The sequence below is a fragment of the Xiphophorus hellerii genome, chromosome 15 (assembly GCF_003331165.1).
Source record: "Xiphophorus hellerii strain 12219 chromosome 15, Xiphophorus_hellerii-4.1, whole genome shotgun sequence".
Taxonomy (NCBI): domain Eukaryota; kingdom Metazoa; phylum Chordata; class Actinopteri; order Cyprinodontiformes; family Poeciliidae; genus Xiphophorus; species Xiphophorus hellerii.
Window position 1 is genome coordinate 12786296 of NC_045686.1, and position 14975 is coordinate 12801270.

At 39.0% G+C, this 14975-nt stretch overlaps 1 protein-coding gene across 6 annotated transcripts in view; it reads left to right on the forward strand.

The window, feature by feature from the left end:
- LOC116734024 (protein EFR3 homolog B) overlaps positions 1-14926 on the forward strand; it is a 31605-nt gene extending 16679 nt beyond the window's left edge. For all 6 annotated transcript variants that reach the window (XM_032585130.1, XM_032585133.1, XM_032585128.1 and 3 more), the window contains 17 exons: positions 4828-4962; positions 6439-6517; positions 6825-6960; positions 7062-7220; positions 7305-7416; positions 7557-7608; positions 9795-9967; positions 10062-10137; positions 10283-10444; positions 10529-10660; positions 10749-10816; positions 10939-11066; positions 11789-11880; positions 11968-12016; positions 12329-12435; positions 12520-12569; positions 12935-14926. In XM_032585130.1, the coding sequence (XP_032441021.1) occupies positions 4828-4962; positions 6439-6517; positions 6825-6960; positions 7062-7220; positions 7305-7416; positions 7557-7608; positions 9795-9967; positions 10062-10137; positions 10283-10444; positions 10529-10660; positions 10749-10816; positions 10939-11066; positions 11789-11880; positions 11968-12016; positions 12329-12435; positions 12520-12569; positions 12935-13040 (1816 nt within the window). In that variant the 3' untranslated portion in view covers positions 13041-14926. The remainder of the gene's footprint in view (positions 1-4827; positions 4963-6438; positions 6518-6824; positions 6961-7061; positions 7221-7304; positions 7417-7556; positions 7609-9794; positions 9968-10061; positions 10138-10282; positions 10445-10528; positions 10661-10748; positions 10817-10938; positions 11067-11788; positions 11881-11967; positions 12017-12328; positions 12436-12519; positions 12570-12934) is intronic.
- The last annotated feature ends 49 nt before the right edge of the window (positions 14927-14975 follow it).

Sequence of the window (14975 nt, forward strand, 5' to 3'; positions counted from 1 at the left end):
TGTTAGAGGCAATGTCTAGAAGCATTACCAACATCTAAAAAATATCTAATTACAGTAGAGATGCACCAATCAGAAGTGTGATTCCAATTACTGATCTCTGGTGTTTATAAAGCTCTGACCTGCTGATTTTAGTGGATCCAGATTTCTCCATAGGAACTATAAGACCAATGTTAATAGTTTTTGAGCAGCCGTCATACTTGAACAGAAGCTGAATCATTAATCTAAAAGTAAGACAAAATGAATATGGAGTAGACATTTGAAGCAGTTGGCATTACTATAGCACCATCTACATTATCTTGCTTAACTCTGAGTTTCCCAAAGTTTTTGCCCTTTATGTTTTCTGCTGAATGTCTTGTTCTGTCGCTTATTGTTAAAATGGCCGACACGTCTCGATATGTTGTAGAAAATTTCATTTCTTTGTTCTTCTGACTTTGCTTTACACAACTAAAATTAGCTAACTTTGTGTCTTTTTGCCTTAGTAAAGTATTTCCACAACAAAAGCGTTAATTGAAAAAATATTGGGTTTTGATTTAATCTTCTCTAGGCTGTTCTAATAAATCCTTCTGTTGTGAATTTGAAGTCATTACTAGATTTTTCTCTCAAGTTCAAGAACAATACTCCTTTAATATTTCACTAACTTGCCTTTCTACTTTTAAACTTTTAACTAAATGCATTGTATTTCTAAGGAATAATAATTTCTTAGGAAGCTATAATTTAATCTACCACCAGCACTCTTCCTTTCAGAAACATTTTAACTTGTCATCATGCGTCTTTACAAACTCCTGTTAAGATAATCCAACTGTTTTAATTTTGCACTCAATTGACAGCTGGCTATATTTTTTTTCCTAATTACCAGACTTTCTTGTACAGTAGTCTCTTGAAGATGTTTCAGTCGCTGCTTTTTTATTTTCTTTAATTAACTATTTAAATATTTAGTGAAAATGTCTGGCCTTAAATGAAATCCACCACGAACTGAGAGTATCTGCTGTATTTTATTTGACTCGAATGTTTCTTGTGAAACAAGTTTTAAATGAAGCAACATGATAAAATCACTCAACACAGAACAGAGAACTGTGAAAAGAGATTGGTAAACAAACATTAAACATTTCCCTGATGTCCTCATATGAACTGTTATGTTATTTTATACAAATTAATATTTAAATTTAGGTAACTTCAAACATTTTTCAGCAGGATCATGGTTGTGTCTTGATGACGTGCAGATAGCCAAACTCAAACATGACTTCAGTGTATAAAAGCATAAGAAAAGGTGAGCACAATGATGGAAAAAAAAATCACTTGTCACTTAACTAGCAAGAGTCACAGAGTTGAATATGAGATCCTAACAGATCAAATCATAGCGCAGCAACCATATCTCTAAGTTAATAGTGTTAATAAAAAAACTTACAAATAGCCATGAAATTTATCAAGTGTTAAACTCAAACTCGACCTACAGGCATTAGAAAATTTTAAATAAGAACTTGACTGGAATATTTACTGATCACAGAAAGTCAGATAAAAGGAGCGACTCAGGACTTTTGCACACCACAATGCCTAACTTAAGCTTAAGTTTTTGCTTCTAAAGGCAAACTGTCATCTGACGTTTGCATAACTATTATCAAGCAGATCAGTCATATTTAATATGTGGTGATGAAGCTGAAGCTCCAGCCTTGACCTTCCAAATCTTGACAGCCCAGTCCAGAGCCTCTGAGTCTCACCTATAACTCATGCCATTTATCATTATTGTCACTTTATGAACCCACTGACAGCTCTGTTCTCCTCTAGGGGGATTTATTAAACCACCAGCACAATCCAAGAACAAACATGCTGCAGTGTGGGTTGAAATATTTAAGAAGACAGGAGAGGAGCATGAAAGGAGGATGCAAAGAGAGTAAAAAGAGGAGTGGGTGGAGAATAATATCTCAAGTAGGAGTCTGAAGGTGCCAGTTTGTGAGACTCTGGAGCCTCACTCTGTTGGCAGCATTCCTCATTCTGAAATTCCCTTTGACGTCAACACCAAGATCTGACGGATAAGGGAGCAAGGGGGAAGTAGAACACTGAAGGATGAATAACAGAGCATGGAGCTTTAGAAACAGGGAGGTTATTGACAGAGGGAGTCGCAGACAGACTGACACTCTCCAACACGTCGCATTTCCCTCTCAGCTTGCCTCCTCTCTGTTTGTGTTCTGTGGTTCTGCTCCTGCTGTGCATCCTCATTTCCTTCTCACACCGTGTCCTGCTTGTCATTACCCACAGCAGTTGGCGCTGAATCTAATTACCTCAAGGTCAAAATTTTTCCTCCACTGCTGTCCCAGTGGACATGGGCTATTTTATTTAAAGATCGGAGAGTTCAGACTAATTTTGGAAGTTTCACTTCCTGGAATTACTGTGACTGTATGAAAAAAAGATGTTGCAAATATTTTTGTTCCCCTTTCCTAGCAACTCTTCTTTACATGTTAAAGAAGAGTTAACATGTAAACTCTTCTTTGCACTCAGCAGAACAGAGAGACTGGAAACACCTGACAATGAGAAGTTCCTTGTTTCACTTGTGGAGAGCTCAGACTTTATCTTTTTACACCTGTTACTAAACCTTAATTAATCATGATTTGATCCTGAACACAATAAAACTTTTTAGTTCTGAAACTAGACATGAAGGCAGATCTACTCCTAAAACACCCTCCCAGCAAATAGCATCTTCCTGCGTTCACATTCAGAAGAGCCAGCATGGATTCATTTTGGGCAAATTCTGCTCACAATTGTGCATATTTATGTCAGTTTCAAAAATGGCTAATAGAATCTCATTCTCAAAGACCAGAGTTGTTTGTATTTAGCAGTTTACATGAAAATAAAAATACCATTGACTAAAACCTGGTGGGAGAAAAAGAGCAATCTGCTGAACTGCTGACTTTCCAAAATATGGCTCAAGGATGCAAATAGTATTTCCAATCAAATAAATTGTCTAAATTTGGTTATAACAACATAACTTTTTTAAACTTAAGAATACAAGCCTTATTCTTAACCTACATACAGATGATGTATCACATGCTAGGTTTAATAACCACAACTTCATTCAAGTAATTGTAAAGATGCTCAGTTGATGGGTGGGAGTTTTCACCGTTGCAAGAAGTGCCTCAGGAAGTGAACTGGTGGACCTTAACGCTAATCAGACATGATTTCTGCAGTCTGTTGTTCTTTGAGTTTTGAGAAATGTCTCATTGGGTCAGATCCTGGAGTTTTCTGTTAAATAAAAAAATATATATATATTATAAAGCTGCTGGTTCTGATGGGGTTTCTTACTCCAGTGTGTATCTCACAACCTTTGAATTCCTTACTTAGTTTTAGAAAACAATCAGGACTGTACTAACAGAGAACTCATTTTCTAATAAAATCTGAAGATCTCACCCTCTGGGTCCTGCATATATTTGATTCAGACATTATTAGGTTCAGATTCACTTGAGTCACATTGATAGCACTGACAAGTATGCTTTGTTTTGTAATGCCATGAATGAGTAATGAGAGAGAAGAAATCATTAACACCCCCTCTTCCAAATAAATACACATAAGTAAATATCTGTATTTTTCACTCTAATACTGTTCTTGCCTCATAACTTTGCAGCCTATGTATGATTTAGAATTATTTTTCTTCATTTCTAGTTCTGCTGCAAAAGCTTTTAATGGTGGACATCTAAAAATGTGGAATAATGAGTGGAACGTCACGCTTAAGACAGACAGGACAAACCACTGATTTAGTGATGTTTACACAATTTATTTGCTCTTTATTGTAGCAGAAATCATCACAGCCAGCAGCAGGATTTTGACAAATTATTCAGTCTGTGTAACTTAAATTTGTCTTAATAAGAATAATGAATGTTTTTGATGGTTGTGTTCCTCACTGTGAAGTTGTAAGCTAGCTAGTCTGTCACTTTTTTGTTGTCGGCTCTATAATATGGATTAAAATATTTATGTTTGCATGTCATATAGGAGCAGAATACCGCAGTTTATAAACAAGAAGAGGATCATACTGGACCTCTTCTGGTCAACACATTGCAGTTTGACTGAAAAGGTTTCATTCTGAAAAGGTTTCATTCAAACACAGAATCATCCTGTAGAGTTCAAAGGAGAACTATACTTGTTCTCCTAGGATTTAGTTGTATTTAATCCTTTTGTTTGTTTAGTTTTATTATATGTCTCAGAATAAATTTATCTTTTGACTAAAACTTTAGATTATAGGTTTTTTCAAACTTCTAACGCTGAACTTTTCTCAGCGTTAGAGAAAATATAAAAGCTGTGAGCAGAAACTTCATCTTCTTTATTGTTTTTAAGTTTAAGGAGTTACCGTAAGATTCTTCCTCCCCTTCAGCAGCAGGTGAGATAAAAGAGTCAGGATGTTAATAAATAATGCCATCATTGCTGGACTACCAGAGGCTTGTTTTGACCAAGTTATAATGGAGGGGTTGATGATTTTAATTATGCATGAGAATAACCCACACATGTATACAGACTTAGGCATGAATATGTCTCCCATGGTTAAAGCAGATGTGCTCGTCTACACACTGCTGTCTTAGTTCCTACTGCAGAAGAGCTGCAGTCAGTAAAGTCGACCCAGTTCTGAGTGATGCAGTGGTTTATCCGATCCTGAGTGTTTCATTTAGTAAGAAATTGCTCTTTCTCTGTATGTTTGCTTTACTGACTCACAGCGATTCCAACGTTTCTGTTTTTCTCTCTCTTGCCTGCACTTCTCTCCCTCTCCTCACTTCCTCCCTTCCCGGTCCCTCGTCTCCCTTCGCTCCTCTTTTTTTCTGCTTCATCACCTGCGCTGCTCCCCACCAGCCGCTCTCCTTCTCCGCTGCAGGCGTCGGAGAAGGAGAAGGAAAGCCCCGTGGAGCTGACAGAGCGCTGTTTCAGGGAGCTGCTGGGTCGAGCTGCCTACGGCAACATCAAGAACGCCGTCTCGCCCGTCCTGATGTAAGGCAAATTTCTGGCTCTTTTTAAAGATCTGCCTCTCTTGTGCAGTTGTTTACATATGCGAACACATCGGCTAACTGGGGGGGAAACGCTGCATCTTTGGGTTCTGCTGGAGCATTTTTATCTTTCTGCTGATCAGTTCAGAGGAGAGCGACAAGGGCGGTGCAAGGGTATCGACTAGATCTGAGATTTTGTTTGTGAATGGGGTGTTTAAATTATATATTACTGTGGCGATGCTATATGTAGATCACATCTCTGGACAGATATTGTTTTTGGCAGGACATTCTTGATTTTTCGTGTAATTTTTTTTGGTTTAAATAATTTGCTAATCTAAATCTTTGCCTGATCCTTTTAAAGCTGCGTTGTTCTTTTTAATGTAGTCCTTACTGCATCAGTTCTCACTCTCATAGTTTTTTACCTTTTGTTTGTTACACATTTATACCTTTTCATTGCTTGTTAAGTGGTTTTGTACCCCATGGCTTCATTTTCGACCTCTAAGCTAAAGATTTCCCGAGCTTTTGTTTTTTTGAGTGAAACTTTGGTGAAACCGAACAAGTGAAATAAATTACAGTACTTACAATTAAAGCTAAATAGGAAAACAGTTGTAAATTTTAGAATTATTTAACATTTGGGTATTTTTTACCTGAATCTTTAGTACAGGATAAAGGATTTTACCACTGATATACTGTTGTTTTATTTGCAATGTAGTGTACATCAAAGTACCCTGTAAAATGATATAGTTCAAGAGACAATGACAAAGATGTTGATCTACTTTGGTTGCAACTTATCTGTTGTGATAACCTTTAGGAGATGTGCCACAACTTTGGAGTTTTTACATAAAAAAATGCAGTATCTTTTATTTGAATGAGAAGAGCAGCTATTGTTTCTGCTTCTTCCAAAATACAGCTACAATAATTTTAGTAATGTTTGAGAATTTGTTGCACGGAAACATAAAGGGAGCATCTAGGCGAGACTGTAATAAAATCCGAGCGGCTCTACTGTGTTCCTTATCTTCAGGAAATATAAGGGTTTGGTGCTTTTTCATCTTTTTGACGTTTTTTTTTTTTATTTCTTTCATGGCATTGCTGCATAGAAAAGCTCCAAATCCAGCACGAAAACACGACGTCTTACTGTCTGTGGAACTCCAAAGAATCCATTACAAATGTCAAACCACCATCTGATTAAAGAGATTTTAGTGGTTAAACTGGACCAATTATATTGATATGTCTTATCTGATTATTTACAAAATATAAAAACTTGCTTATTCATGATGGATTACAGCCACTTGTAAATTTGCTGTTTCTATATTTTAAGCACCATCAGACTTAAATTGTTCTTGTATTCAGTATTTACTCTCAGATGCTTATACCTACCTTCTTATCTCAGTTCTATCTTTGCATCTCTTCTCTCCATCTTCTCTCCATCTCCTCTGGCCTCCACTTCTCCCTCCCTCCTCTCTGTCTCTTCCCGCTCCAGGCACATGGACAACCACTCTCTATGGGAGGGAAAGATCTTTGCTGTGCGTTGCTTCAAAATCATCATGTACTCCATCCAGGTGAGAGAGACGATGCCCGCTCACACTCCTGAAAACCTCGTCTCACTCTGCTCTCATATATTCCGAGTCCAGATATTATCATGAGATGTGTTATTTGCTTTCAGACAGCCTCATGTTTTTATTTATCACAAGCTTTATCACACACCCTAGAGGCCAAAGCGGATACAGCCTCCAGTGTTCGGTTTGATTAGCTTTATGTTTCTGCAGTGTGTTCACATTTTGTCGGGACAAAAAAACCAAAAACAGCCCTTATTCATCGGTTTCACTCATGTTTCAGGCAGTCCCTCTTCTGCTCTTTTTGTTATAGTCCCAACACTCTCACTTAGTAATCCAGCAACTCCTGGGCCATCTGGATGCTAACAGCAAGAACTCGGCCAAAGTGCGGGCTGGCATTGTGGAAGTGCTGCTGGAGGCTGCTGCCATCGCAGCCAGCGGCTCCGTAGGTGCGTCACACCTGGAGAACAGAAACTCTGCTTGGCAATTTTAAAATCTGGAAAGTGCTTAGGATTTAAAAAATGTTGAGCCTTTTGTTGTGTGAATGCAGGCCCTACAGTGTTGGAGGTGTTCAACACCCTGCTGAGGCAGCTGCGCCTCAGCGTGGACTACGAGTTGACCGGCTCGTATGACGGAACCAACATCGGCACCCAGATCATCAAAGCTCACGAGGAGCGGCAGCTGCAGGAGGCTGTCATCAGGACCATTGGTTAGCTTGTTGCTTTCATATAAGGCAGCTTTAAATGAATACATCTGTTTTTCCACTTATTTAATGTTTGCTTTTTGTTTCCAGGCTCATTTGCCAACACCTTACCCACATACCAGAGGTCAGAGGTCATGCTGTTCATCATGGGAAAGATCCCGGTCCCCGGAGTAAATTTGACTCTTCCACCTAACGAACTTGTGTAGGTTTTTTCACACCACTGCACACAGTACCTCTTATAGACATTTTCCCATGACCAAGAATAATACAGAGAGGTTCAAAATGTTGTTTGAATACAAATGTATTTAGACCCAGGTTTAAATGCATTGTTTCCATTTCCAGGCCTGAGGGAACACAAATGATTCAGATTATGTTGCTCAAGTCCTTGGTGCAGGTAAATGTTTGCTTTTTCTTTTCATGATTCTAAGATTTTAATGTATGGTTCTTTTTGTAGCATTTACAAGCAAGAAGGTAAATATGAAACATCAGATGAGTAATTTACTCAGGGTTTCCCCCAGAAAACTTGCTAAGCCCGATGGTCGGGGCGCCAAGGCGATCCACCGGCGACCCACCGGGTTTTTGTATTAAAAGATGTTAACTTGACAAGAAATGTAAAATTATTACTGGGTAACTATATGTAACGGGAAAACATCTCCAGTGAAATCCTATTTAAACCCACAACTAGTCTTAAAAACAACTAATCAAAAAATACAATTAAAATGAATATCAATTATTTGCACTTCTGTTTAATCCAAATTAAGTCATCAGCTCTATAAGGCCTCCCAGGGTTTCAGGGGCCCCATAAATGCTAATATGTTAACAGACCACAGATACATATGGTCTGTATCTGTAACTGTATCTGTATCTGTAACATACAGATACAGATACATATGGTCTGTAAATGTAAAATTTGTTTATTGAGATTATCAATACTGCTAAATTTGATTTAATGGTATCAGCATACATAAATTAAATTTTTTTAAATTGGTTTACATTTAAATGTAAAATTTTAAGGAGCGAGCTGGCAAGTTTACTTTGTAGAATTTCAAACAACAATATATATATATTTTTTTTCCATTTTTTTTCTCCGAAGAGTTTTTGCGGCGCTAGTGGCTCGTATTTTTTCAACAGTAGGCAGACAGGAAGAAGGGTGAGGAGAGGGGGGAAGACATGCGGCAAAGGTCGTCGGGACCGGGAGTCGAACCCGCGACGTCCGCGTCGAGGACTAAGGCCTCCAAACGTGGGGCGTGCTAACCCCCTGCGCCACCACAGCACGCCCCGGAAACAACAATATTGATAGTTAGATAGTTTTGTTACCACAGTTACAATCTGATGCTGTGAGTTTAATTTTCGAGTTTAAGCTCTGTTTGTTCACAAATTTAAATTGGTAAACTGCAATTATAATGTATTGCTTTTTATTTTGGCCAATTAAATTACTCCCCCTTTCCCAGATTAAATCTGACACAGAAGCTGCTAGAGGTGCCAATGTTTTTAGCAGCAAGAGGGGCCCCTAAGTCAAATTCTGCTTAAGGCTTCATACAGCCTGGGACCGGCCCTGCATGATGAATTAAATCCGCTGCACTGCGCACAGAAATGTGCAATAAATGGTAGATTTAATTCAATGCTGCTAATGTGGCTTTAGTAGCTCTTCCATTCCGTGTCTGTTGAGTTTTTAATAAGAGCCACAGAAACTGTTCTGTTGCTGGAGTTAATGGGACGAGATTATCAGAGGATGCGCGCATTGACTCTGGCTGACTAAATAACGCATTTGATATGGTTTGATGCATTGTGTAATACATAAACTTCAGGGAAGACAGAGCCACACGCTTGGCAGTGTGTTGAGATGTAAACGCTGTACATAATTGTTCGTTCACAAATATAAATCATTCTCACCGCTCCCTCAACACGCACCTCTGAATTCGCGACTACAAGTTATTCCTGAGGTTCGCCTAAAGCTGCGCAACCAGAGCTAACGCAGTGGGTTTTAAACTCCTACCTTGAGTTCTCCAAAGAAACATGATTCCTCACAGGAAGTTGATGTAAATATCCGTACAGGTCAGCCTGTGTCCAGTTTGAGTGAAAGGAGGCGCACGCAAGTAAACTTCATCAAGCAGTTGCAGCGCGCGAGGCAACGAGCAGAGGCGCAAGCTGTGTGATTGGTCAGCGCGCTGCTGGCTTTAAATACATAAATTATAAAACTATCTATTATAAATGTATCTTTTAGGAATAAATCTGCTCCGCTAGTGAAATGCTCAGAGTAACAGAAACGCTTGCAATCCGGCTTAAAAACACAAAAGACAAAAAATGAAGCGATTTTTTAAAATGTATTATTATTATGTTTTTATTATTATTTTCCTAAAAACATAAACAAGCAACGCTTAGCCTGGGGGAGGGGCTAGTAAAGCATGGCGAGCCGCCAGGCTAATAATACACTGGGGGAAACCCTGTTACTGATTGTAAGAAATACACAACCTCGAGAGAGACTTAGGATTTAATTCCTTAATTGTAAAACAAATATCTGGACTATAGTCAACTTTCCTTATTAAAGAGATAATTTCCTTTCAATATTAACCTCTTAAGGTGACAATGGGTTTCCAGACCACCAATATGCTCACAGCGTTGCCGGACACTTTCCTGGACCCTCTGCTGTCCTTCTCTCTAATCAATCACCCGGAGATCCGGTTACTTGTTCTCCAGATTCTCCTCAGCCTCATCGACAGGCATGACAACAGGCCCAAATTCGCAACAATCTGGTGAGTAAATCTCTTTGCAGCAGCAAGAACGGGTCTGCAGTTGTAGTCTTGTAGAGTTTACAGGTTGCACCTGTTTTGCTGTCTTCCTGTGTAGCATCATCTCTGACATCTCTGTGCTGAAACTCAAAGTTGACAAGTGCTCCAGACAGGACAATTTATTCATGAAAAAGGTACTCCATCATCATGCTTCTAGTCATTTTTCTGTGTTTTCCCATGCTGAAAATAAGCAGAACATTGGAAACATTTGGAAATTCTTCATTAAATCTGTACTTTCCTTGGGATAAATGGATCTAAAACATTAACCTCCACTCGCAGCATGGCCAGCACCTGTGCCGACACATCTACCTTAGCTGTAAGGAACAGAGCAGCAGCCAGCAGCACTATGAGACCCTCTATTCTCTGTTGGGTCTTCTCAGCGTGGAGTTGGCGAACGAAGAGGTGGCGGTGGACCTCATCCGACTGGCACTCGCCTTGCAGGTATGGATGAACATAACACTTCATCAAATTTGCTTTGAATAAACGATTGGGGAGTTTTGTTTATTTTGTTTGTGTCCTCTGCAGGACTTGGCCCTGTGCACGGATGAAGGTCTGACTATTTATAACCGCTGTGCTGTGCATGCCCTCTCCGCCGCCTACCTCAACCTCATCTGCCAGCTCACCACCGTCCCAGCCTTCTGCCAACACATACATGAAGTTTGTATCTGGGTTTCTTTATGTGAATCTTTGTGTCTTCAGACAAACATGTCATAAACAGTATTTTTATTTCCTTGCTCTTTTCCAGGTAATTGAGGTGAGACAGAAAGAAAGTCCTTACTTTTTGCCTGAGGGCATCTTTCTTGAGTGTCCCACGTAAGAAAAAACTTTTTTAATATTCTTTTATCGCAAATATTGTCTTTACTTTATTTACAAAACATGCAGTGAATTATTGCTCTCTCCTGTAAGGATTTTGTGTTGCACTTTCTTGTTTATAGGCTGCCGCCTTCGCTGGAGAGGGTGGAAAGTGGTGTTTTGTTTCTCCAGTCGAAGATCGCAGAGGTCCTGGGAGGAAGTGGTTACAACACGGACCGACTGGCAACGCCCTACGTCCCACAGTACACCGGTAGGAAGCGTTGGGAGAAAAAATTCAAATACTTCGTTCACTGTTTAGTTTGAAAACCAGAGCGTGAAGATCCAGTTAGGATATTAGACCTACATTTGAACAACCTCATAGACTTAATTTCTAAAAAAGTAAGCTCAAAATTTTCAGAATGAAATGACAGAAAAACTGGTGCATGTTAATATTCCAGTACTGATTAAATTTATAGTTTGCTCCACTTTATATCAGGTTTTCTTATAGAAGTCCAGGCTACAAGATCACATCTGGGGTTCCTCAAAGCTCTATTCTCAGGCCACCTTTATTCAGAAAACATTACGCCTACAAATCAGATAAAGGTGTATTACAATATCTCAAACTGTCATACATCATCTTACCATATGTGAATGACATAAAGCTTTATGTTTGTTTCATCACATGATTTCAGTCCTTTATTTGTCTTTAACATCAGTGAGTATATGGGTCTGAGTTTCATTCAGCTTGAGCTGAAAAGACACAAGTCATTGTTTTTGGTCCAGGAGATTAAAATCTAGAGACTGGGAGTGAACTAGACTCTGTGAAGGTGAAGACCACAAAACATGCCAGAACCCTTGAAGTCATTATGGGCTTGGACCTCAGTTTTAACAACCACATAAAAAATGTTGCTGGCAGTTCTGATCAATGGCAAGAACTTTATTCACATCATGCCAGCCAATAGGTTGCCAATAAGTTGTCTGCCTTTTTTCTAGATGAGGACCGGCTGTCCAAAAGAAAGAGCATTGGGGAGACCATCTCACTTCAGGTGGAGGTTGAGTCCCGAAACAGTCCAGAGAAAGAAGAGGTAAAGTTTAAGAAACCCCAATGATCTGTAGAGGTCAAAGACATTTCTTTGACACAAATACATTCATTTGATGCTTGTGTTTCTCAGAGGACTCCGGCAGAAGAAATCACATTTGAAACCCTGAAAAGTGCCATTGGTATGTCTACTGTTTCATTGGCTCTTAGTTATAAATACAATTCACCCTTAAGTGAATTTGTGCTTGTTCCCAAGAACAGAATTTGTCTAATTATTTAATTCAATAAACAGTGAAATTGAGGTCTTGTGAGCTAAAATTAGGAGGGGAAAAAAGGTCACTTTGATATATATATATATATATATATATATATATACATATACATATATATATTTTTAGAAAGAGTTTGAGCTGAGATTTTGCTCAATAATCATTAAGTCAGCTAACATTTCAACAGTTCTTGAAATTGATTATTCTGTTTCTGTCTCCCTCTAGTGGACAGTGCTGGTATGGAGGAGCAGGAGAGGGAGCGGCGGAGGCAAGTGGTGGAGAAGTTTCAAAAGGCACCATTCGAGGAAATCGCTGCCCACTGTGGTGCCAGGGTACAAAAAGAATTATCTTTATATTTATTTTTTTGTTTTTGCTAAACCGTGTAATGATTGTAATTACTAATTTGCCTCTTTTAGGCCACGATGCTGCAGAGCAAACTGAATCAGATATTTGAGATCACAATCAGGTAAAGATTAGATTTCACTTGTATTCAGCAGCAAAGATTTTAACTGGCTGTAATTTTACAGAACCAGGGTTCATATACAATTTGGAAAGTCTAAAATTTGTGGAAGTATTTTTCTAGTCTGGATGATTATGGAGAAAACAAAAGAAAGGGCTTTTCCCATAGTTTAATTTCTTTCTATTCAACCATGAATTCATAGTGAACCTTTATATTCATACTTTAAAAATGTGCTATCAAAAACACGCAACCCTTGAAATCTGAGTATGAAAAATGTTGTAATTTGGACATGAACATGTACAGGACCCCTGCTGCACACATATTGAGAAAGCTGACTAAAGGTTGACTAATTTGTCTCCTCTTTTCTCCAGACCCCCTCCCAGCCCATCTGGAACCATTTCCTTGGGTTACGGCCAAAGCCAGAGTCGATCTGTTCCCATTTATGAGATGAAGTTTCCCGACCTTTGTGTGTATTAGAGCACAAAGTTTCGCAGCGACGCAACAAAACTGATTAACCTTTTTTTTAGGTTCAGGGAAGAGCAACCGATCTTTACTGTAAACTGATCTCAATCGTGGAATCGGACGTTAGATGAAACTTTAGACCAAGACACAAGACACTAGTTAACTTAGTTGTGTGAAAAGGTCTTTTATGGTTTGATTGCAACCAGAACAAGCTGGCAAAAGTAATCAAAACACAACAAACTCTCTTGATTTACCTTTATTTGTAGAAACTCCACTGGTTGGATTATCAAGTTTAGAGATTTCCAAGAACTGTGACAGAGAAGCTTTGTGTGTGTCTCCTGGACCTGGGAATGTTAACGGCACTGCAATCTCTGGATGTTCCTAGTGTTTTTTGTTCGTCCCAGACGGGGTGCCATACCTAACAAAATTAGATTAACCTGTCTCATTTTGCTAACATTTTCAGTTTATTTATTTAGATCTAAACACTAGAGAGTGTATTTGACTTTTTTTTTTTTTATCCATGAATAACTCTTGTTACTCTGTAGGTTTTCTTCGCCTTCTCAGTGTTGGCCAAAAGTGCTTTTTCATTTTGTGATGGGCATTTAATTCCTTATTTTTTACTTGTATTTATTTTGATTCTAATGGTTTCTAACTGAGAAACGACCACTAAAACAAAATTTGTGCCACACGTGACCACATAAACTCCTGAAATGCAATGTTTACAACATTGGGAAATACTATAAAAATAATTATTTTTTTCGTCCCATATAAATGTGTATATATTTAGAGAGAACTATATATAAGTCTATAAGCCTATGTACAGAGCAGGGATGTTTTCTGTGTGTATATTTTTGTTTTTAACTGTCGCTGCACTGGTTGTCTCCAATAAGTTGAGGGAAAAAATCTGAAGCAACCAGCAACACATAAAATCCAAATGAGCAGTCTTCTTCCGAAACAGAAGCTTGTTCCAGCAGCTTCACCCTGACCTGCATTATTACCGCTGCATCCTCGGCTCTGCAGGATTGGCTTCCCAGCAGTGCATCTGTCTCGTCGAGATTTAATAAGCCATTTAGTGCGCTAGAGCGCACAAAAAAACACACACACAGGTACAAAAACAAGGTATAATGGCAATAATTTGGCACGAGCCTGGCAAACGCGGTCCAACTGTTGGTAGCAGATTCCTTTGTGCGTTGTTGAAGCGTGCCTCTTATCGTTGTGGTGCTGTGATGGCTCAGTGTGTGACGTTTTAAAGGAATGCACTCCTTCTCTGGCGCTTTGTTGACTGAGTTGCATCTGTCTCATGTTATGTAGATGCAGAGTTTTTTTTTTTTCTTTTAACATGTAGAGTCAAATGTGTCAATCGGTTTACCAAATCATTGCCCCACCTTTTTTTTATAAATAGAGTGAAAGAGATTGTTTGTTCATGTATCTGTGCAAACACAGATGTGTCTTTATCGTTGTTACCGGAGACCAAACCCTTCAGACACAGTTTACAGTCTTATCCAGTGACTGACTCCTCCTGGTTCATGAAGAACAACCCGTTGATGCAGCAGCACACAGCTGCCCGAACCCTTCAGTGGCGCATCGTGATGCCGTCTTTTCAGAATCAGATCTGTAAATCTGTCTTGCTTGTTGTCATTGCATTGTGTAATGTGATACTAGCTTACGGCCATCCTGACTTAGTTTTTCTTCATGACATGTCTGGTTAATAGATCCATTTTGCAATGTAGTGCTGTAGAACAAATTGATTCATTCTGTGGACTTTGCACTTTAAAAACTGGATTACCTAGTGACAAAGGCAGCTTTTACATGGGGAAAATGCCTTACATGTGTCATACCTGACTTTGCATGCTAGTCGACTCGTAGCTGTGTTATACAATAAATGTATCTCAAACCATGAATGGCCTGACTTGTCTCTGATTTCAGTTGCTAGGAGTGACGGTGAAGCCA